Source organism: Lissotriton vulgaris, chromosome 4_1 (genome assembly GCF_964263255.1).
Source record: "Lissotriton vulgaris chromosome 4_1, aLisVul1.2, whole genome shotgun sequence".
Classification (NCBI taxonomy): domain Eukaryota; kingdom Metazoa; phylum Chordata; class Amphibia; order Caudata; family Salamandridae; genus Lissotriton; species Lissotriton vulgaris.
In genome coordinates this window covers 1,754,214,950-1,754,237,929 of record NC_141691.1, presented here as the reverse complement: position 1 = coordinate 1,754,237,929, position 22,980 = coordinate 1,754,214,950, and the positions used below count along the sequence as shown (strand labels likewise).

At 48.0% G+C, this 22,980-nt stretch overlaps 1 protein-coding gene across 1 annotated transcript in view; it reads left to right on the top strand.

The window, feature by feature from the left end:
- The window catches only part of SNX31 (sorting nexin 31), a 250,558-nt gene that overhangs the window by 130,997 nt on the left and 96,581 nt on the right, over positions 1-22,980 (top strand). Inside the window, exons 7-8 of the mRNA XM_086966061.1 lie at positions 17,574-17,661; positions 18,909-18,978. Coding sequence (XP_086822187.1) covers positions 17,574-17,661; positions 18,909-18,978 — 158 coding nt within the window. The remainder of the gene's footprint in view (positions 1-17,573; positions 17,662-18,908; positions 18,979-22,980) is intronic.

Below are 22,980 nucleotides of genomic sequence, written 5' to 3'. Positions count from 1 at the left end.
TATTGTGTGGAGCTGATTCCTCTCTTAACTCGCCTTTTTAATTCCTTTCTTGATACGGGGCAGTGACTCTGTCTATGGTAGAGGCGGCAATCGCTGTCATTCTCAAGCCCTGGAAGGACCCTGCACAGTGTGGCTCGTATAGGCCGATCTCGCTGCTCAACATGGACGCCAAATTATTTGCGGGAGTGCTGGCTGCGAGGCTTAGCCCCTTAATGGATGGAGTGATTGAGCCTGATCAAGCTGGATTTATCCCAACTCCGCAAGGGGGGGGACCATACTAAGCGGCTGCTCCACCTCATGGATTTGGTTCATCACTCTCGGACGCAGGCCTTCTTGCTCTCCATCGACGCGGAGAAGGCCTTTGACCGCGTAGATTGGAACTACCTGTTTGCGGTGCTGATGGCTTTCGGGGTGTGGGACAATTTCCTACGGTGGATACAGTGCCTTTATGCGGCTCCTAAAGCAGCAGTGCGTGTGAATGGCTGTAGATCTGCACTTTTTCCAATCACTAGGGAAACTCGTCTGGGATGTCCCCTTTCCCCGCTGCTTTTTGCGCTCTATATGGAGCCCTTTGCCCAGCGCGTTCGGTCTAATGTCTGTATCTCCGGGATCAAGTTCGGGGCGGATACTCATAAGATTAGTCTGTATGAAGACAATGTCATCCTAGCGTTAATCAACCCTCACTCCTCTCTGCGGTGTCTATCGATGGAACTCCTCGAATTCCAGAAGGTAGCAGGATTTAAAGTTAACTTTTCAAAATCACAAATTCTTAATATTTCCGTCCCTGAAGCAGAAGTACTGGATTTGAGGCAGGACTTCGCCTTCCAGTGGGTACACTCAGACATTACATACCTGGGTGTCCGATTGACCCCATCTATTGCTAAAACTGTGTTCCTAAATTATGCCTTGCTTGTTGATCATGTTGCCAAAGCCCTATTGGACTTGTCCCGTCTCAATTCGGCCTGGTACGGGAGGCTGGCTGCGATCAAAATGACTGTACTCCCCCGTATATTGTATCTCTTTCAAATGCTGCCTTTGAATCCACCACCGGGTACTCTGCGGAAGCTTCAGGGGCTCCTCACTAGGTTGCTATGGAACAATAAAAGGCCGCGGCTAACGTTGTCTGTAGCTACTACCCCAAAAGCGGCAGGCGGGCTAGGCTTACCCCTATTGACGGCGTTCTTTCAAGCGTCCTGCCTTAGGTACATCGTAGAATGGAATAGGCCACTGTCTAGTAAACATTGGAACTTTATGGACCAAACAGTGGCGTGTTGTAACATATGGCGGGAGTTGTGGTTGCCCGCAAGCGTAGGGCATGGGGTTTATATTCCTCCCTGGTGACTTCCCCGACCCTAAAGGCATGGGACCAACTGGCGCAGCGTAAGGGGTGGACTACCTTCCCCTCCCCAATGACCCCTATCGTGGATAATCCGGACTTTCCACCGGGATGCTCCTCCCCAGTCTTCCATTGCTGGCGAGAGGAAGGCTGTAAGAGAGTGGGTTCCCTCTTTGATCTGGATGGTCTGATTCTGTTTACCCGGTTATGTGCATAATACTTCCAGCTGCCGAGGGCTGACGCTTTCCATCATGCACAGGTGGCACATTGGGTGACCCAACCAGCCAACGTTGCCCTTATGTCTCGGCCCTTGACCACGTTTGAAAGATGGTTGGTCTATAAGGACGACCGGAGGCTCATCTCGGAGCTATATGCGATGATTATACGCCATCCGCAGAAGCAGCGCCCAAAAGCGCAAGTCCGCTGGGAAACGGAGCTGGGGCGCCCCCTGACGGGAAAAGAGTAGGAGCATGTTTTCTATCGTGCCCAGCACACGGCCTCTAACACTGCGGGTACCGAGTCGGCCTATTTGGTAGCGGCCTATTGGTACTACAGCCCGGCGCGCGTCAAGGCATGGGATCTCACAAAGTCAGGCCTCTGCTGGCGGGGGTGTGGGCTTTCAGGGACATTGGTGCACTTGCTGTGGTGCTGCCCGAAGCTGGAGCGTTATTGGAACATAGTCTTAGATGAGTTGGATGCTACATTTCAGATTACATTCCCTCGGATGCCTGAGCATGTGCTGTTGGGGCTTCCCCATCCTAAGTTCTTTCCCTTGCGCTTGCTGAGGGGCAGGCAGATTGCTTTGGCTTTTATTGGTCCTCTTGGCGCAATGGGGCTTCCCAGCAGTGCTTGACCCCCGAGATTGGATCCAGAGGCTTTGGCACATTCTAGCCATGGAATGGCTCTCGTTGGGCATGGATGGGAAAGGCTCTGAATATGCTAAGCTCTGGGGTCCATTCCTACAACTCCTGTCTAAGGACCTTCGAGAAGTGACATGCCCGAAATATCTACAAATCTTAAAACTCATCCCTCTGGAACCTGCGGGGGCTACGCCTGCTGTTTGAATGCTATTGGGCAGAACTGGCGGATCCTGGAAGGTGGAGGGTGTAGAAGCTGATGCGGAGCGGGTTGGGAATGGGTGGGTGGCTGGTAAGGGAGGGGTGGGTTGGGTAGGGGTCTTGTTTTTCATGTTTGTCCCTTATATAAGCAGTGGTTATAGCTCAGGTGGGGCTGATTGGAGAGCTTCATTTACGCGGGGTCGCCCTCCGGGTGTATGCCCAGACGTTGTCATTGTTGTTCGAATATGCCCTGCCGGCGAGTTGATGTAGGCAGCTGGGCTGTGTAACAAGATGCTTCCCTCTGCAGAATAAAAATGATTGGCTCTGATGGGAGGGATACAGCAAAGTTCACAATTCGCTGCTGATGTGACACGACCGACTCGCTGGGCAGAGCTGTTGAAACATCATTGGCCCTTAGGAGCCACACCTGGCTGAAAATGACTGGCTTCACGGGGATGTTCAAACTTCCCTCGTGGACATGCCCTTTGATGACACCCGTCATTTCGAAGACAAGGCAGATTCAATGCTTGAGCGATTTGAGGATTCTCCAGCTGTGACCAGGTCTTTAGGCCTCTCTGCGGCCAAGTCCACTCCAATCCGCCTTTTGCTCCTTTTGTGGCTTCGGAAGGGCTTCCAGTCATGCCAATTCCAGCCCCGCCACTGCATTGTGCAGGTTCGCCAGCCTCTGCGTAGCCAAGAACGCAATACCCACAGGCTTCATGGGTCAGGTGGCCAGTGGTCCAGTCAGTCTGCCCCATCTGCCTTTGCAACAGCCTCCAAATTCTCCTAGTCTGCCCCTTTACCACCATGGACATTCAGATGATGGCAGGATTTGCCCTTACCTCACTGGCACGGTCCATAACATCGGACAGGTGAGTTTTGCAGATCTGAAGGGGCTACTCCCTCCCCTTCAAAACTGCCCCTCTCCCATGCCACCATCTCATGATCAGCTGACTGAAGATCATTTGTCCCTTATCCACGAAGAGGTCACAGCTCTCCTGGCCAAGGGGGCCATAGAGTGGGTTCTGGTGCCAGAAGTAGGCTGTGGTGGTTGTTCTCACTACTTTCTGGTTTATTTATTTATTTATTTATTTGTGGGTTTGTAACGCGCCGGAATCACACCCGAAGGTGTATCTCCGCGCAGTGCTGTGGGAGGAAACGGGTCTAAGCAGGCGCTAATACTGAAATAAGGTTGTCTTAAGACTTTTCCTGAAGGCTAGATGACTAGAGCACTGTCTAAGGGAGAGGGGGAGGTTGTTCCACAGACGCGGACCCATAACAGAAAGAGCACGTCCTCCCTGTCTGGTCTTGTTATGTCGGGGAATCTGTAGTAACAGCTGGTTACTGGACCGTAAATTACGAGGGGGGTGGTGATGAACAAATTTTTCGGCCAGATAGAGCGGCCCTAAGTTATGGAGAGTCTTGTGCACCACACAGCAGGTCTTAAATTCCACCCGTCTCCGGATAGGAAGCCAGTGGAGCATTTTGAGAAGGGGCAGAGATGGTGTTCTGGGGGGGGCATTTGTCACCAGGCGTGCCGCGGTGTTCTGCACCACTTGAAGTTTGTTGAGCACTCCTTCATTGGCCGCTAAAAGTAGACCATTGCAATAGTCGAGGCGACTCAATACGAGGGCCTGGACCAAGGTCTTCCTTGTGCTGTCAGGGAGAAGGGGGAACACTTTCCGGAGGAGGCTGATGATATGGAAACAAGACCCCACCGTGGTGTTGGCATGATGTACAAGATTGAGGTCATGGTCCAGACGGACCCCCAGATTTTTCACCACCTGTTTGGGGGAAGGGGCCTCTCCCAAACTTGTAGGCCACCAGTCAGGGGTCCACAGAATTTTTGCTTCCCCGAACAGCATGACTTCCGACTTCCCCACATTGCACTGGAGAAAGTTCCTGGCCATCCAGCCGGCGACCGCAGTCATGCCATTCGAGAAAGCTTGCCTTATCTCCGGGGTAAAGGTTTTAAAGGTAAACAACAGCTGTGTATCATCAGCGTATGAAATGGGTGAAAACCCAAAAGACCTCATAGTATCTGCTAAGGAGGAGACATAAACGTTAAATAACGTAGGGCTGAGACAGGAGCCCTGCGGGACTCCTCTGGTGATTTTGGTGGAGATGGAACTGAAGGCGCCCATGTTAACCTGCTGGGTACGATCTGCAAGGAAGCTGGTGAACCACGCCAGGGCAGATTTCTCTATGCCGATCTCCTTTTCCAAGAAGAACGGGGGCCTTCGTCCTATCCTCCATCTCCGAACCCTCAATCTCTTCCTCAAGAGGGAGAAATTCAAAATGCTCACGTTGGCTCAGTTCTTGTCTGCCCTGGAGACTGGATGGTAGCGTTGGACTTGCAGGACGCCTATTTTCATATATCTACCCTGCCCGCCTATTGGCACTCTCTTCAGTAGGCCATGAGCATTTGTAATTCAACATGCTCTCTTTTGGCCTTTTCCATTGCCCCTTGGGTGTTCACCATGGTGATGGCAATGGTTGCAGCTCATTCGTGGAGATCTGAGGTGCCATACTTCCCCTTTCTTGATGACTGGTTGTTGAAGGCAGGCTCCTCCCAGTCTGTTGGCTCCCACCTCCAGACTACGGTGGACCCTCCTGCACTTGCTGGGGTTCGCAATCAACGTGCTGAAGTCGCACCTTATATCCTCTCAGACGCTCCCTTTCATCGGAGCTGCTCTGGACACAGTGCAGTTTTGGGCTTATCCTCTCAAGCGACGAGTTCAGGATATGATACCAATATTTCGGCCTCTATCTTGGGTTTCGGTGAGACTGACTGAGGCTGCTTGGCCTCCTGGCCTCCTGCTGGTGACACGTGCTAGATGGCATATGTGGGCGCAGCAGTGGGACCTGAAGTTCGTGGGCGAAGCATCATGGGCATCTGTCCAACCTGGTCCATATCTTGGAGGGGACTGCAAAGGATCGGCTGTGGTGGATCCAATACCACAATAGGGTCAGAGACCGACCCCTCTCGCTTATCCAACCAATTCTCACAGTAGTGACCGATGTGTCATTTCTGGAATGAGGTAGGCACCTGTGAGAGGTGGATGTCAGAGGACTCTGGTCTATGGCAGAATCTGGACTTCTCATCAACCTGTTGGAGCTAAAAGCGATCTGACTGGTATTGACAGCCTTTCTTCCCTCCATCTGAGGGAAGGTTGGTGCAAATGTTTACAGACAACACCACCGCCATGTAGTACTGCAACAAACCGGGCGGAGTGGGGTCATGGACCCTTTGTCAAGAGGCCCTGCACATCTAGTATGCCAGGGCATTTCTCTGGTGATTCAACATCAGGCCGGTGCTCTCAACGCCAGAGCAGACTAACTCGGCCATCGATGCCAAGCGATCACGAATGGAGTCTCCATCCGAAGATGATGCAAGGTGTATTTCAAGAGTGGGGAGAGCCTTAGTTAGATCTGTGTGTCACCGCAGAGAATGATCAATTTCAGCAGTATTGCGTGCTGAAGTGTTCGAGGCATGTGGGCTGCTGAATTCATATCTGTGCATAGATCGCCGCCTAGTGTTGGGTCTGGATGATTGCACATTGCACATTGTTGTCCTGGAAGAGTCTTCGAAGTATCACGAGATAGGTGGCTCCTCCCCTGGACTACAGTGCGCATGGGCATCGCCTCCATCCCCAGATTGTTTTTTTCCGCCATTGGGTTCGGATGTGTTTCGGTTCCCTCTGTCGGAATCGATAGTTGTTTAACTTCCTAACTTGAGACCAAAAGGTCTTTAGGCTTGGCGTCGGTATCGTTTTTCGTTCGGGTTTGACTATTCTTCAGCTCCGAACTCTTGCTGCCCTTCCGCGTGCTGTCGGCGCGGACGGGCCTACACGACGCTCCAGACATGAAACGAACTCCGTTTAAGAGGTGCCCGGTGTGCACCTCAAAATATTCACACCTCAACGTGCACCCAGTGTGCAACAAGTGTCTGTCGCCGGACCATGATGAGGCCAGGTGTATGGCCTGCTCAAAGTTCCGGTGTAAGAAGACTCTCAAGATTCGTCGGGCCGCTAGACTCCAGGCCCAGTTATCAGCGCCCCCGCCAGACAACATCTTCGAAGAAGACGTTGGAGACGACAATGTCTTTCAAGCTTCGGACTCTAGCCCGGCGTCGGAGGAAGAGAACTACGACGCGGGAGACGAGGAGTTTGATGAAGTCGTCGGTGAGGTAGGGGACGACGATGGGGCCATTGCCACCGTGGAGGATAGCTCAGAGGAGGAGCATCCTCAGACTGACTCAGGGGTCTACCCCCGTTTTACGGCCCAGGTCGAGGGATCGCCTTCGGGCCTTACCCAAGACCCCGTTAATCGTCCCACGGCCTCGCCTACGGGCCCGGCCACGGACATTTCTGATGTGCCACTCCCGTTGAAGAAAACGAAAGTGAAGCCATCTGGGTCCACACCAACGGTTTCAAAACCGAAAGTGAAAGTCGCTCTGGTGGGACAGAAGGCCCCAGAGGCCTCAAAGTCTAAAAAATTCAAGATGGCCGACAGCAAGAGCCACGCCAAGATGGCCGACCCGAAGACCCCGGTGTCGAAGGCGAAGACGACCGAAGATGGTCGAGGTCGATGACCCGAAAAAGGCTCCAAAGAAGCGTCAGGACGACGCCGAAGCTCTGGCTGCGCCGACTCCGGCCGTCAAAGCCAAGGATGGTGATGTGTCGGCTCCGAAGACCGTGCCTTTTGCCGACCCAACTCCGGACTCGGGGAAATCGCTCGAGCCGGTCCAGCCCTCTCCGGCCTTAGCCAAAAAGGTCGTCGAGTCCCTGCAGAGGATTCGGAAGGACGCTGAGGCTCCCGAACCGAAGGATGTGGTGCCGAAGCCTACACCGAAGCCGGCGAAGGCGCAGGCGCCTATCCGCTACACGCTGCCGCCGAAGACGACGCCGAAGGCTTTCGCTCCGAAGCATGGGGCCGGGGTGCCTTTGAAGGTGGTGTCAACGCCCAAGGCGTCCTTGGTGGTGCCGAAGCCTCGGCTCCAGCCGCTCGCAGATGAGGAACGTCGAGAGGTTATTATCGACGCCAACACCGGGAAGCTCTCTCTCCTCAAACGGAAGATCACCACGGAGCCGGTGTTGGAGCATTATCGTATTCCACTCAAAAACAAGAAGGACTCTGCGGGTACTTCTGCCCCTATAGAGCCTGCATCTCCACATAATTTAGAACTTTCACCAACGCATTCAAACGCTGGAGAAGGTGACGGAGATGAAGAGGACGAGTACAATTATCCAGCATACTCTGATCCAGAGGAGGTACATGAACCTTGGTCTGCCGGAGGCGACCCTGAAGACCCTCAGTCGGGTCATGAACCGCAGTTTTTTGCAGCAAAGACTTCTCCAACAGAGGACTCTGCAGCCTTCAACGCTCTGATTGAGAGGGCTGCAGCTAATCATGATGTCGACCTACATTCAGATCCTGTGGATGTCGATTTTCTGTTTGACACTTTCTCAGTGGCTGAAAAGTCAGTCAAGACATTGCCTATGCTGAAGGGAGTGCTGAAGCATGCGCCAGAGGTTTTCAAGGAGCCCACTCGGGCGCGAGTCATCAATCCTCGTATTGATAAAAAATACAAGGCAGCGCCCTCGGATCCAACGTACATCAAGGGACACTTGCCACTGGATTCTTTGGTGGTATCCAACGCACGTAAGCGGGCGAACTCGCAGACCACGGGTGACGCTCCTCCCCCAGACAAAGAGTCAAAAATATTTGAAGCCTCAGGGAAAAGAATTGCTGCGCAGGCAGCTAATATTTGGCGCATTTCAAACACGCAGGCCCTACTTGCACGCTACAATAGGGCGCATTATGACACCCTAGAAACACTTCTGCACACTTACCTGATCAGTACAAGGAGGCAGGTGAAATGTTGATTCAGGAGGGGAAGCTGATCACCAACGCTTCCATCAAATGTGCGCTGGACGTGGCTGATACCGCCTCCAGGGCAATCAACACTAGCGTGTTGCTGAGACGACATGCATGGCTTAGAATATCAGGATTCAAACCAGATATACAGACAACCATCCTGAACCAAACAGTTAATCCTGACCACCTGTTTGGCCCCGAGGTGGATGCGACACTTGAAAAAATGAAGAAAGACGCGGACACTGCCAAGTCTATGGGGGCCCTCCAGTCTCAGCAGTTTCGGGGTGGTTCCTTTCGCCGCTCCAATAGCAGAGGCACCTCAAGGGGTCAGGCATCACAATCCACACAGTATTACAAGAGCAACACTCAGACCTCGTACACCAACAAGGGTAGAGGTGGTTACAGGGGCAACAACGTCAAAGGCAGGGGACGTGGAAACAACAGCTCCAGGTCCTCCACCGCCAACAAACAGTGACGCCTTGTCACTGCCCCCCGACCACACAACACCGGTCGGGGGGAGACTCCAGCAGTTCCTGCCCGCGTGGAAATCCATCACCACGGACAGGTTGGTCAAGTCTCTTATCCAGTTCGGTTACTATCTAGAACTTACTTCCACTCCACCGAACATACCTCCAAGAAACCGTCCTATGTCCGGCGAGCACTTGCATTTGTTGCAGCAGGAAGTTCAAGTCATGCTGCAAAAAGGGGCAATAGAGCTCGTCCCACTGCAAGAAAGGGGAACAGGAGTTTACTCTCTGTACTTTCTGATCCCCAAAAAGGACGGATCCCTCAGGCCCATCCTGGACCTCAGGCCCCTCAACTGGTACATTCTATCGGAGCACTTCCATATGCTCACGTTGCAGCAGGTCCTCCCCCTGCTTCGCCAGGGGGACTTCCTGGCTACGCTGGATCTGAAGGATGCATACTTTCATATCCCCCTGCATCCTTCCCACAGGAAGTATCTCAGATTCACGCTTCAGGACCAGCACTACCAGTTCAGGGTTCTGCCTTTCGGGGTTACCACAGCGCCAAGAGTCTTTACAAAGTGCCTGGCGACTGTGGCGGCACATCTACGACGACAGAACGTCCACGTCTATACCTATCTGGACGACTGGCTCATTCAGGCAAAGTCAGAACAGCAGTGTGCCGACCACGTGTCCCGCACCATTCATCTCCTGCACGATCTGGGATTCTCGCTGAACTATCCAAAATCCCATCTCCAACCCGCCCATATACGGCAGTATCTGGGCGCGACAATAGACACTCTGGCAGCCACTGTGCAGCCAAATTCGGTGAGAATCGCCAGTATCCAAACGCTGATCCAACGATTCAGACCTCAGCACTCGCTTCCAGCGAAGGTGTTCATGCAGTTGATAGGCATGATGGCCTCCTGCGTCTCCATCGTCCCGCACGCGAGACTACATATGCGTCCGCTTCAGGAGTGCCTAGCACGTCAGTGGACTCAGGCTCATGGGCAACTGACAGACCTAGTGTTGGTGAGCGGTCGGGCGTACAACTCTCTGCATTGGTGGAATCCACAAAACCTTTGCAAGGGCCGACCGTTCCAGGAGCCTGTGCCACAGATTATCCTGACAACGGACGCTTCTCTCCAGGGATGGGGTGCGCATGTACTCCACTACACAGTGCAGGGACTATGGACACTACAGCAAAGGAAGATGCACATCAACGTTTTGGAACTGATGGCAATCTTCATGGCCTTAAAGGCATTCAAAGTACATCTGTGCAACAAGGTCGTGTTGATCCGGACGGACAACATGACGGCCATGTACTACATTCAGAAGCAGGGGGGCACACACTCTCCGCAGCTGTCTCATCTGGCTCAGAGCATGTGGAAGTGGGCCATTCAGAGGAACATCTTCCTCATGGCGGAGCATCTCCCGGGCAAGGACAACCAGATGGCGGACCTGCTCAGCAGGCACAGCCACCAAATACACGCTAACAGGGTGGTACTCCGCACTAACCCTAAATTCTTACCCAAGGTTGTATCTCAATTCCACATGAACCAGACAATTGAGTTGCCAGTGTTTTTTCAAAACCCAGAGACGCTGGCGGAGCGGATGCTCCACACCCTTGATGTTAAAAGAGCCTTAATGTACTACATTGACAGGACAAAAGATTTTCGTAAGACCAAGCAACTTTTCGTTGCATTTGCCTCACACCACAAGGGAAACGCTATCTCCAAAGCTGGGATCGCTAGGTGGATCGTGAAATGCATTCAGATCTGTTACGCTAAGGCTAAACGCACTCTCACAATCCCACCAAGAGCCCACTCCACCAGAAAGTTGGGGGCCTCTATGGCTTTCCTAGGTAACATTCCCTTAGAAGATATTTGTAGAGCAGCCACATGGTCTACCACACATACTTTCACTAAACATTACTGTGTAGACGTGCACTCCAAACAGCAGGCAGCTGTTGGTCAGGCTGTTCTCAAAACACTTTTCCAGACTGCTGCAGCTGGCACGGGCGGCCGCCAATAATGGGAGGACTGCTATGTATTCTATGCACAGATATGAATTCAGCAGCCCACATGCCTTGAACTGCAAATGCTACTTACCAGTATGCATCTGTTCTTGGCATGTAGGGCTGCTGACATTCATATCGCCCACCCTCCTCCCCGGCGCCTGTAGCAGCTGCAGTATTCATATATTTATATATATATACATATGCTCATAGCATGGGCATCACTCACATACTTCACTCCATCTCTGCCAATGGCTAAAAACAATCTGGGGATGGAGGCGATGCCCATGCGCACTGTAGTCCGGGGGAGGAGCCACCTATCTCGTGATACTTCGAAGACTCTTCCAGGACAACAATGTGCAATCATCCGGACCCAACACTAGGCGGCGTTCTATGCACAGATATGAATGTCAGCAGCCCTACATTTTAAGAACAGATGCATACTGGTAAGTAGCATTTGCATTCTAAGGCGGCACTCGCTCAGATCTCCTTTTCATCTCGAGTGAAGCTCCGGCCTCCTGTATGCTTTTCCGCCCATACCACTCCTTCCCAGAGTTCTCAAGAATATCAAGAATGATCTGGCCCAAGTCATCCTTGTGACACTGGACTGGTCTACTGAGCATGTCCATCGATCCTCCGATCAGGCTGCCCCTTCAGGAAGAACTTCTGTCATTGCAGCAGGGGAGGGTTCTCCACCCGAACCTGTCCACGCTCCGCTTTCTTACGTGGAGATTGAGTGGCGACAGTTGACCGCTTTTAGCCTTCCTCCCAAAGTCTGTAATGTTATTTTGGCAGCCATGCGCTCCTCTGCCAAGACAGTGTGCACCATCCTTCGGAAGAAATTTGTGGCATGGTGTGCAGAAAAATCTGTTGATCTCCTTTCTGCCCATCTTTCTGAGGTTCTGCTTTTTGTCTTGTCTCTTGCCTTGCAGGGCTCTTCTCTGGGCACTATTAAGGGCTATCTGTCTTCCATTTCTGCCTCCTTCAGGTTGCCTGATCAACATTCTTCAAGGCTCCTTTTGTACATAGTTTCCTTAAAGTTCATACTCCTCTCTTCCTTGGCATTGATTCTGCCTCAATGGGACCTTAATTTGTTTTTGTCTCTTTTGATTTGCACGTCTTTCAAACTGCCACACAATTGCCCCTTCAGGCTTCTCACCTTTAAAACATCCTTCTGTGTGGCGAGTACACCTTCCTGCAGAGTAAGTGAGCTGTAGGCCTTATCTAAGCTGCCTTACCTCGGTCTATCCTAACAAACTGGTGCTTTGACCTCTAGCCTCATTTCTGCTGAAAGTCGTCACTCCTTTTCATGTAGGCTAGTCCATCACCTTGCCGCCTTTTTTCATGTCTCCACATCCCTCTAAGAAAGAGGAGTGACTACACAGTCTAGACCCAAAAAGGACATTATCGTTCTACCTTGTTCACACAAAAGAGTTCCGGGTGGACAACCAACTCTTCATGGGGTATGTTGGGGCAAAGAAAGGTCGGACTGTTCAGCAGCGTGCCATCTCTAGATGGGTCATGCTCTGCATCAAAATCTGCTACAAACTGGCCAAGAAGCAACCTCCTGAAGGTTTACGTGCTCAATCCACCAGAGCTAAAGTGGCCATTACTGCATTAGCACGCAGAGTTTGGGTCCTGGATATCTGCCAAGAAGCAACGTGGGCGTCCTTGCACACGTTCATCAAATATTACTGTCTGGACAGTCCGATCCACAGGGATGGGTACTGTGCACTTTCAGTCTGGCAGGACTTCCTCATTTCAAATTGGTTCATAGACCGTCCTCCTGGGATGGTATTGCTTGGCTATCTATTCTAAGGTAAGGAATCTGCAGCAAGAAGTCTCTGTAAAATGAATAAGTTACTTACCTTCGGTAATGCCTTATCTGGTAGACACCACATCAAGCTGCAGATTCCTTACCAACCCACCCATCCTCCACGCTCTGTGAATGGATTTCTAGGGACCGGGATGGCCCCTTTCAGGTCCCTAGTTTTGATACACCAGTGGTCAGCATTGTTCATGGCTCTCTGCTTCTGGCATGGAAAGTCGTGAAAAGAAACTGATGTCTGTGCACCTAAGTGGCACATATATAGGTATTGCGACGTCTCTTCCTGTGCGGACAACTGACATGGAGGCGATCCGACTCCATCTTCCAGCGCGCAGGAGTACTTATCACAAAAAAACTGCTGGATCCAATCTGACGCCTGGGGGGGAATTCTAAAGTAACGAATCTGAAGCTAGATAGCCTCTTGCAGATAAGACGTTATCAAAAAGTAACTAACTTGTTCATCAATCACACATCTAATTGTATTCAAATAGTGTGGTGATTTGCTTTGTATTCTAGTGGACTGTCTGGATTGGTATAAAACTCGATTAGTTTTCATTTGGAGGGAAGAGCTGTTTATATCTTACATTATGGCTCTTTTTCTGCAATAATGAACTCTGTTTTTTAAACGTAAATATAAATGTTTGAAATGCTAAAATAAATACTAATTTGTCTGTAGCTCCATCTTGGTTTGAGATATTTTTCCCTAGAATCCTACAACTTGTGCTGAGCAGTACAGTGTCCAGACAGACCAATGCATGTGCCATGAACTAAATTCTCAAATACTCAGGAAAAAAGTAAAACCTGCCCGGTTTTATATGAAAGTCCCTGCTAACCACTAACCCTTTCAAGATGAGGTAGCAACACATGGAAAACCAGAGAACTGACCAAGATCAGTGAAGTTTTAAATTTTCCTTTTACCTGCCCATAACCACTCCATCACAGTTTCAGCCCAAGGCAAGCGCCCATAAAAGCATGGGGAAGAGTTTGAATTCACACAGTGCTTAATTTGTACCAGTGGTTGCACGTGGTAAGCACCGGCATTCAGTTTGGGAACGGGGACTTTTTTTTTTTCATCATCAGACTTTTGCCCAGAACAAGAGAGCGACAAAAGAATAACAAACAATAGTGTGGGTAAAGGTGGTAAAGGAAGAAAGTGGGGATGAAACCCTGCAGCGGAGAGATCGATAATTGAAATAAGCTGCCTTGGTTTTCTGTAACCTCCGTATTCAGCAGCACAAGCAGCAGCTCCTAAAAAACACTCTTGAGGTTGCACATTTTAAAAACTTTTTGTTTCTATTTTTTTTTTTTTTTTTTTAAACACAAATTGAGCACCATGTGTGCTCCTTTATATCAGTGGTAGCAGTGGCGGCTCCTTTGCTAAGGCATAGGAGGGTTGCCCCACTGCCATGAAGCAGCAAAATAAAGGAAAAAATAAATGATATTAACATTATCATTTTATTTGGTCCTCCTGCTGCGGCAGCTTACGCGAGGGGCTGCAGAGCAGGGAAGGAGTGGAAGAAAATTCCTAAGTGTGCAATGACTGTTTGACCGGCCCTCGTGGGCCACACAAAACATGTGCACTTTCCCTGTTCTCCATGCAGGCTGCATTACAGCCTGCATGGAGAACATGCCACCCCTTAAGACCCTGGCTGAGCACTTTGTCATGGCACTCAGACCAATTCCAACGCTGCATTGCAGCGTTGATTGACTGCAGGGAGCGTGGGGGCCCTGGTGCTTCCTGCTTCCTGTTTCTCCCAGGAAGAGGAAGCAGTAGAGGCGGCGCTGGCCTGGGGGAAAGTGTTTTTTTATTTAAACTGATTCCTCCCCATCCAACCCACCTGTCCGACTCCTGCTTCCAGGCAGCAACCGCGGCTGAGGGGTAGGTAACTAAGGAACTCTGCCTTTTGCCATACAATGGCAGGTTCAAATGCACCATGAATGCACATCCATGTACTTGTTTCTAGCAAAAGCCTAGGCATGTATACTAAAAAGACAGCTCCTGAAAGGTATGCAGGGAAAGTCGACAGACCAAGTCTTCTCCTTGGTTCTTCAGAAAGGACAATGTCAGAACAAGTAGATTCCAATCAGACACCCACCACCTGCAAATGGGAGACAGCGGTTTCTCACCATCTGACTCCATATATAACAAGCAAATCGCGTATCGCCAGCCAATCCATTTTAACGCCTACATATGGCTAATTACTCACATTTGTAACTCCCTTCTAGGCTTCATAAGAACACCTAAACAGCAAGTCTTAGATTCTGAGGTATTCAGCCCAGATCCTACCGCTTGTACTTCTGTCCCGAAACCCACTGCTCTTGCTACATGAATGTGGGCTCCTAAGTGGCTGACATTTTGTTCAGCAGGCTGGTGTTCAATAGCCTGGAATAATCCCCAGAACTACTCTATCTCTTCAACCCTCTTCCTCTACTCCACAATAGTGGAAGATCAACAGTGCCTCAATCAGCATATTCTTAGCATTTTGGCTCAACAGCAATCTTACTGTGGTTTGCCTCACCCAATGTAATTTTAAATTAACATTAAAAGGATCTTATAGATCTCACATGCAGGCTTTCTCTGCTACCCCAGTGGTGTATACACCTGTTGCTGATAAAAAGATGTTACTTTCTTTGTCACATATATTACACCTCAAAACCGTGAACCACGGATGCCCGGATGGAAATCATTGACCAAGAACCTTGTGCTTGGCAGGACTGCATTCCTACTTTACAAACCCGATGAGGGACAGTGATGCTCAATAGGAACAAGACTACTACCACGTGATGATTACAGGACGTCGACCTACACTAGCTGTAACGCATGCCACCTTGGTCACTGAGCAATGTAGAGGACCAGCTCACCGATATCAGCCATTCACAGATGGGTGGACAGGCTCGCTGCACACTCTATAACCTGTGGTACTGAATATGCACATTAGAATACAATAATCTGGAGCAGTCCTGGCAAAACAAAATAAGATGACGGTAAAATTAAAAGTGAAGTAGACAAGTCATGGCAAGGTAACCCATCTTTCTCTTCTGTGACATTAATAGGGAATTGTTCAGATAAAGCCTCCTCTGGTAGACCAATCTCGCCTGTTTCTCCTGCTTCGAAGTACTCTCTGCCCCCCCCCCCCCCCCCCTGGTGAGTGGAAAATCAAATGGTCTGTATTGAGGCGAGGTGTAGAAGTAAGTCTTAAGGTCTTTAACAGCAAGAAACTCTTCTATACAATGTACCAGTTGTATATATTTGAATGCAGTAATTCACTGAGACAGAAGTGTGTGCCCCACTCTTAAAACAAAGATCATTCCTGAGGAGTAGGATATGTCCCAATGATGGTCTATCTTTATGGAAGTAGGGGAGTGAATGTTGATGTTTTGTTCGCCTTTTGTATTAAATATGAGACCATCCTCAGGACTAAATGTGTTTTTAGAGTGAATGTTTTGGAACCCTGAAAAGGTTCTTTCTGTAGAAGGGCAGCAAGGAATGAGATTATTCTGGTATTGTATGATAAAATAGGAAAATGCATTGAGTGAGAGTAGAACTGCACATGACCCGAATTGTACTATACACACACACACACACACACATATAACAATATATAGGAGCTAGAGTGGTAGAATAGGGTGAAAGAGCAGTAGCCACCAGGAAGAGGCACCTACAGAGGTGTGGAATTTTCTAAAATATCTAATTATCTTGGAGACAGAATGCATCCTCTACCTATCCTGTATACAAATCCACTTGTCACTATTGGCCCCATGCAGTAAGTTGACAAATTGTGGCAGTGCTCTTATGTTACAATTCTGATAAATGCCTCTGTTATGGATGTTACGAGGATTTGTTTTCAAGCGAGGCTCTGATTTACCATTTTACTGATAATTTACATGCAGGGTTCGCAGAAGGTGGGAAGCTGTAATTCCAGGGTTGAAATAAAGAGTACCACTGTAAAAAAGCGAAGTACTCTAGCTACCAGTCCAGGAGTAGTTCTTATTAAAAAAAATTCTCTTTTCTGGCCCCTTTCGAGGATTATAGAATTGCATGTTTGAAAAATGTACTTTCTTTGTAAGTGACTTAAAGTGAGGTACCTTAAACATCCGTAGTTGCAGTGTGCTGTCCATTTTGTGACGGAAGTAATGGTAACACTCTGAATACTTGTACACGTATCATGGAGATCCTTTTAATTGACTTGTAATGCTTGAAAATGTTTGTTCGGTTTTGTGCTTTCAAATTAACACTTTTAATCCGCAGTGGCCAGTGTGGGTAAGCGCAGTGGGGCGGGGGGGGGATGTCGACATATGACTGAACAGGGTTTATTTATTTAATTTTTCCTATTCTGTCGACATCTCTCCCTCCCACGCCACCACTGCACTTACCTGCACAGGCCGCTGCTGGTTTTATTCCTAAATTCAAAACGGGACCTTTTTTACCACACATTTTGCAGCTAACATTACAAACTCTATGCAGGTGACCAGGCAATAGACATCCGACTCCTATTCATATTCACTCTGGGCATGAATGTCAAGTAGGTTTGTTTCGCTGTCCATGAGTGTGAACAATGGAGCTATATTATTAAAAGGCAGTGTTCTCTAGACTGACATCCCCTGCTCTTTCTCTAGTTCATTGTCACTCTCCTGGTAATCAGTTCAACAACTTTGGTCAGTGTTATATTTTCAGATTTGTAGTGATCTTTTAAATGCAGAAAAGTTGAACTCTGACTGGACTCATAGCACTTGAAGTGCTTTTAAATATCGGCTCTCAAAAGGAAATTGATGATTGAACACACAGGAGCAGAATTGATAAAGTTAAAGTTACCAAAGCATATATTCTGTTTAACACCTAAACTGAACTCGCAGTAGGTGCAAAGTATCTCACTTGTTCACAAGAGTGTTTAAATTCTAACACAGTGAATATATTGGTTCAAGGATTATCATAGCCATTAGATTTTTTTATTTTTAACAACATATAAACTAATGTTATCTTTATTTCTAGTTTTGAAGAGAGTTGTTGAATTTGAGCTCCCGTGTGTTACTCTTCATAGTATGAAGGAAGGAAACTTGAAGCTTCAGATCAGAAAATGGTGAGCTGATGAGTACATGATTGTAATTGATATATATTAACTTAAATGACTTCTATTGGAAATTGAACAGATATTACTTTCTATTTAGGAGGGTGCCCTGTCCATGTGCAGGGGACTCTGGGTGTAAGCACTAACCCCAGTGGCGTGACGAATCTTGAGGGGGCCCCCTACTGAGTACATGGACTCACCGCCTATCACTTTTGCTGAGGGGGGAGGGCGCCCTAGAGCAGGGGCTTTTGCTACACCACTGCAAGGCCCTTGAACATGAAGTCCTTTTGAGCAATAGTTTTTTAAGCTGAACAGCTTTAACAAATATTTCTCTTTGGCATAGAAATGACATCTTTTACTCTTCTAGGATTATCCAGCTCCCCCTCCCCCCCGCCCCATTGTGTGCCCCATTTGATCCATCACAAATTTAGTTTCCACTACTTATGTTCAAAAACAGAGGTAAAAACTGCATGCATTATTGTGGTGGTGTAGTGGTGACCGGACCAGCATTTTTAGTTGGTGACACCAATTAGATTGTGTTGCATCAGCTTGCAGTTTTCAACTCAATTGAAAACCAAATATACAATAGGAACTGCAGCTGTCTCAGCCAGTCAGATTTGTTTTCCAATCTTGTCATTACTCTAACCGAATTGTTCTCAATGTCAACAGTCCAAATACATAAATGAATAATCCTTCAAAGCCTTGTAGCAACTTTAACACCAATGTCTCAACAGCTGAATGTGTTTAGGTTTCACCTACAGCGCAAATGCGCTGTGTTGAAAGCTGTTGTCCTTTAAAAATAAATAGGACTTATAGGGGGCTTAGAGCCCGCTCATTACTTACCCTTGGTTGTCTCCTGAGTCACTGTTTCCTTGCTTCCCATTAGTCAGCTGCTCCTCCTAGCGTCCACTTCCTCCTGCGCTTCGGGGTCTGCGGTCCAAATACTGCTTCCTGTGGCCAGTGTCCTTCTACTGACCAGCAGGTACTTTTTTTTTTCTTTTTCTTTTTTTCCGGCATCATGCACTCAGATGGCATACTCTAGTTTCTCTTCTTTATCCCTGCCCTTCTCCACCGCCCATTCTACAAGGAGTTACCCGCCCCATCATCTGCGTTGTCTTGAATATATGGTTCGCCAAAATGTTGTCCTGAAACGAAGTATAAACTGTTGCATATGTTTTCAAACAATTAGTCTATATTTTAAATGTATACCCCGCTTCCTAAAAATAATTGTATATATTTTACATTTTCTAAATGTGCAGGTATATGGATCCGTCCATGGATAAGTTGCTTTTTGACAACCAAGCTTCCATCACCTTACTTTATTTACAGGTAAAGATTTAAGTTATGTTTAGGTATTGAATGTCAAAACTAGATTAGCTAAACCTATATAATGTTTGTATGCACTGAATGGATTTGTTGTTTTTTACTTCTAATTTTCTAAAGTTCTACCCCAAAGTTCTCTCCGGGCTCTTAAAAATACCGAGAAGAAAGAAAGTGAAAGAGAACAAATGGACATGATCTCAGTTGATGAGCTTCTAGAGATGTGATATTCGTTCTTAAATAAATAATTTAAAAAAACAAATAGAAAAAGTTATGTTTAAAATATCACATCATCCCCAGGAGATCCTGAATGTGTTTGCTAAATTATTCCATAGGTTCTACTTTCATATCTATTTCCCACCCTTTTAAAGTAACCGTGTTTAGCAGCAACTAGAGCCAAAGCGCCCTTGTGCTCTATAGAGGACCATTTTATGCTAAGTTTCTTCCAAAAACAGTATGCATGATAAGCTGCCATAAAATTATATAATAGGCTGAATGAATTGGAGTTTACTTAGCCGGGTAACATGGTGAGACCTGTTCCATCTACATTTAAATATCTCCTCTATATTTAGCATCATTTAGAGTTAAATGTCGTTTTTTGTTGAAAATTAGCAAATCCTGTTAGTCGATTAAAATGAAGTTCTATATCCCTCAATAGAACAGTTGTATGGAGACCAAGTGAAGCAGAGATTGGACAATTCCTCAGAGGGAGGTCATGTTTGGGTATGTGAGGTCTTCCCGGTAGAAGTTTAGGTTGCTAAGGAGCATTAAGGCATTGGAGTTGTGGACAAGGGTGCACTGTAGTCTGTAATGGCGAAGTTGGTGCATTGTTCTTGGGAGGGGTGGGTAGACGAAGGTGCCACAGTTGCCGGTGATTGTTTTGGTGGGGATGGTAGAGCAGATGGATTCTTTGAGGATGATAGTGATGCCTCCTTCAGGTTTGGATGCTAAATCCTGTATGGCTATCTTGTAGCAGAGAGGGATTGCCCTGGCAATCTCTGAGGCAGACACAAGAGTCAGCCAGGTATTGCTCTGGAAGTGCAGGTCTGGTGACTAGTTATGAATTAGGTCCCAGATCTCTGTAGCATGCGGGGAAGCGGGTTTTGATTTGTTTTCTGGATAGGGAGGAGTGTAGTGGGTACCGGGTGTGTTGTTGAGAGTTGAGTACAGTCAGGGAGGGTGTGGTGAGTGGTGATTGTGGTAGGCTACTGGTGAACACCCTTTTATGTTGTGGGGTGCGGTGCTGCAGCAAAGCAGCGAGCAGCATCCGGGGTTGAGCACGTGGGGAATCAGGATGGGGAAGTGGTTGGGGAGTGGGAGTATGGTTCCTGGGGCTTGGCATGGGTTGGCGCAGACTTACTTGCCTTTGACATGCCTTCAGCAAGCCAGTGGCGTACCCTTTGTGCATCCACACTGTGCCTGCAATTAAGTAGGTATGAAAGAAGGGGAGGGCTGGAGGCAGTTTGCAGGAGGAGGAGCAGGGAAGCGGAAGAGTGGGAGAGCACAGCCAAGTGGTACAAAAAGTGAAGGAGATCAGGAAGAGGCAAAAGGGGAGAGCAAAAGTGTATTTTTATTTTGAGGTGGTCCTTTTGCATTTTCAATGCCTCCACCTTTTCTGTGAGCTCTTGACTGTTATCCTCCATAGTACAGTTTGGACTGCTACAATATAGGCACCTCACAATCTGTAGGAATCCTATTCGGGCCAGATTACACTTCGTGATGTTTTGTGGGTAGGGAACAGGCAAGGAGACAAGGAAGGACTCTGGATGGATTACGGTAAGAAACCTCTGGACTCAAGCAGGAAGGCAGATAAAATACTGGGGAAAAAGGGCTGCCAAACGAACACTCACGATAAGCCTTGACATTACATTACAATGTATTCAGTTGCAAAGTGTCCAAGTCAGGAAAGTGCTCCTTTTTGTAGGGCGACACACATATGCAGTCCAGCCTGGAAGGAGAGTCTTTCTCCCTTTCCTTTGGTGCCAGAGTAAAGCGTCTTGAGTTGGTCACTATGAGAACTCTGCCTTTTCCCAAGTAAGTACTTGATCTGGGTCTTCATAGAAAATAGTCCTAATACGCCAAGAGAGGTGGGCATACCCTCGCAACTCAGACTAAAACTGCTCAAAATCCTGCATCGCACCTACTACACTAAATACACTCTATGCAAGATGGGCAGAACATCACATCCATATTGCCTTAGAGGTTGCGGGGAGGAGGGTACCATATGGCACTGCCTGAAAATAGCTGACTATTGGAAGAAAATAATGAGGACAATATCACAGACTGAAGTGGTGTCGTTAGTGCCGGAACCAAAGAGGTGCTTATTAAACATGTGGGAACCGATTGACCTTACTCATCAGGAGCAGTCCTGGGCCACACTGGGGTTAATAGTAGCTACACGCAATATAGCGCAAAAGTGGGGGGCAGCGGAAGTGCCGTCTTTGGCCAAGTGGTGCAAGGACATGGACATGACTATGAATGCTGAAAGGACAGTATTTATTAATCACGGCTGCCCCCAGAAGTGGAGATATGTGAGCCGCCGCCGGAGTGTATTAAGGACAGTTCGGAGGAGGAACAATAAAGATGGTAACAGGGTATATATGTGGGGATTGATTGTAGTGTCGAAAGATCTAACAGAGAATGTACACATGATGATTGTATTGCTGATATGAGAATGTGCACTAATGTTATACTATCACTGTAATCAACCTGAGTTTTTTGCCAATGCTGATAATGAAAATAATAAAAAAGATTAAAAAAAAAAAAAGAAAATAGTCCTAATATTCCTTTTTGATAGAGAGTAGGCCTGTGCACCCCACCAAGTGTAAAGACGCGAGGGCCAACCAGAGTAGCACTGCATCAATTACCTCTGTACTTAACACCTTGCAGCAACCAGTGCTTGTCTGGAGTCCAATCCGAACTGACACCTGATGAATGGCCTGCTGTTGAGGAAAGTCTGTATCGCTGAGGCCATCACCAAGAGTGGCCCAGCTGTCCTGTTTTGTCCCCTTTCTGCTGACCTGACGGAGATCCTGGAGTGCCTTTGACGCACAGGCCCAGCAGACCAAAACACTGCACCCCCAGCTCCTCTGCCTGGGTCAACAACCACCATCTGTGCCCCCAAACCCTCACAAACTGAGCCCCCTCTTTGGGAACTCCAAGACTTGTCCCAAAGTTCCCCTCTGCAGCCGGTTTCAAGGTGGTCCCCCCTCTTTGCCTACGGTGTAGCGCACAAGGCTACCAACCTGTCCAGCACCTCTATACCCAGACACTAGGGCAGGTAAACTCGAACGGCTGGTGGTACTTTGGACCTTGGCCCCCTAGCACCTTGCATCCTTACGGGGACCCCTAGAATACAATTTCAGGTACCTGTATGCAGTATGTTTCTTTCTCCATACGAAAGCTTTACCACGTAAAAACACATTTTGTGCTACAATTGTACTTAACAGTAAAATGTGATATTTCGAAAAAGACTTGCCCAATTACGAAGTTCCTGGTGTTAAAATGCATAAAAATATACTAGTTATTTTCAAAATTCATCTCCCATTTCTTTGTGAGAATGTCTCATTTAGTGACTGTGTGTACAACAAATGCTTAACACAACACTACCCTTTGAAAAAGCTAAACTGCTCACCCACACTACCATAAAGAGGGCATTTGGGATTATTAATTTAAGCCCTCTAAGCCAATAAGGGTCGTTTGGACTTTCTACATGGTATACCTCGTTTTGGTACACTACATAAAAAGCTCGCTTCCTACAAATGGTCATATCACGTTTTTTGCCTGCTTCTGAGAACAAGAGAAGAAGCAGAACAGATTACCTTCTTCCTTTCTTGCCCAATAATCTTTTATTTTAGTCTTATTTGTCATGTCTGACTTTTCCTATTCATTCTTAACTAGTCTTCATCAGCCCTTTAATACTACTTTGTCCTCTAATATTGACTGCTTGAATTGGGAACACTTGTCGTTGGGTGCTTTCTGCAGCTGTGAGAAATTAGATGCCTGTTGTGC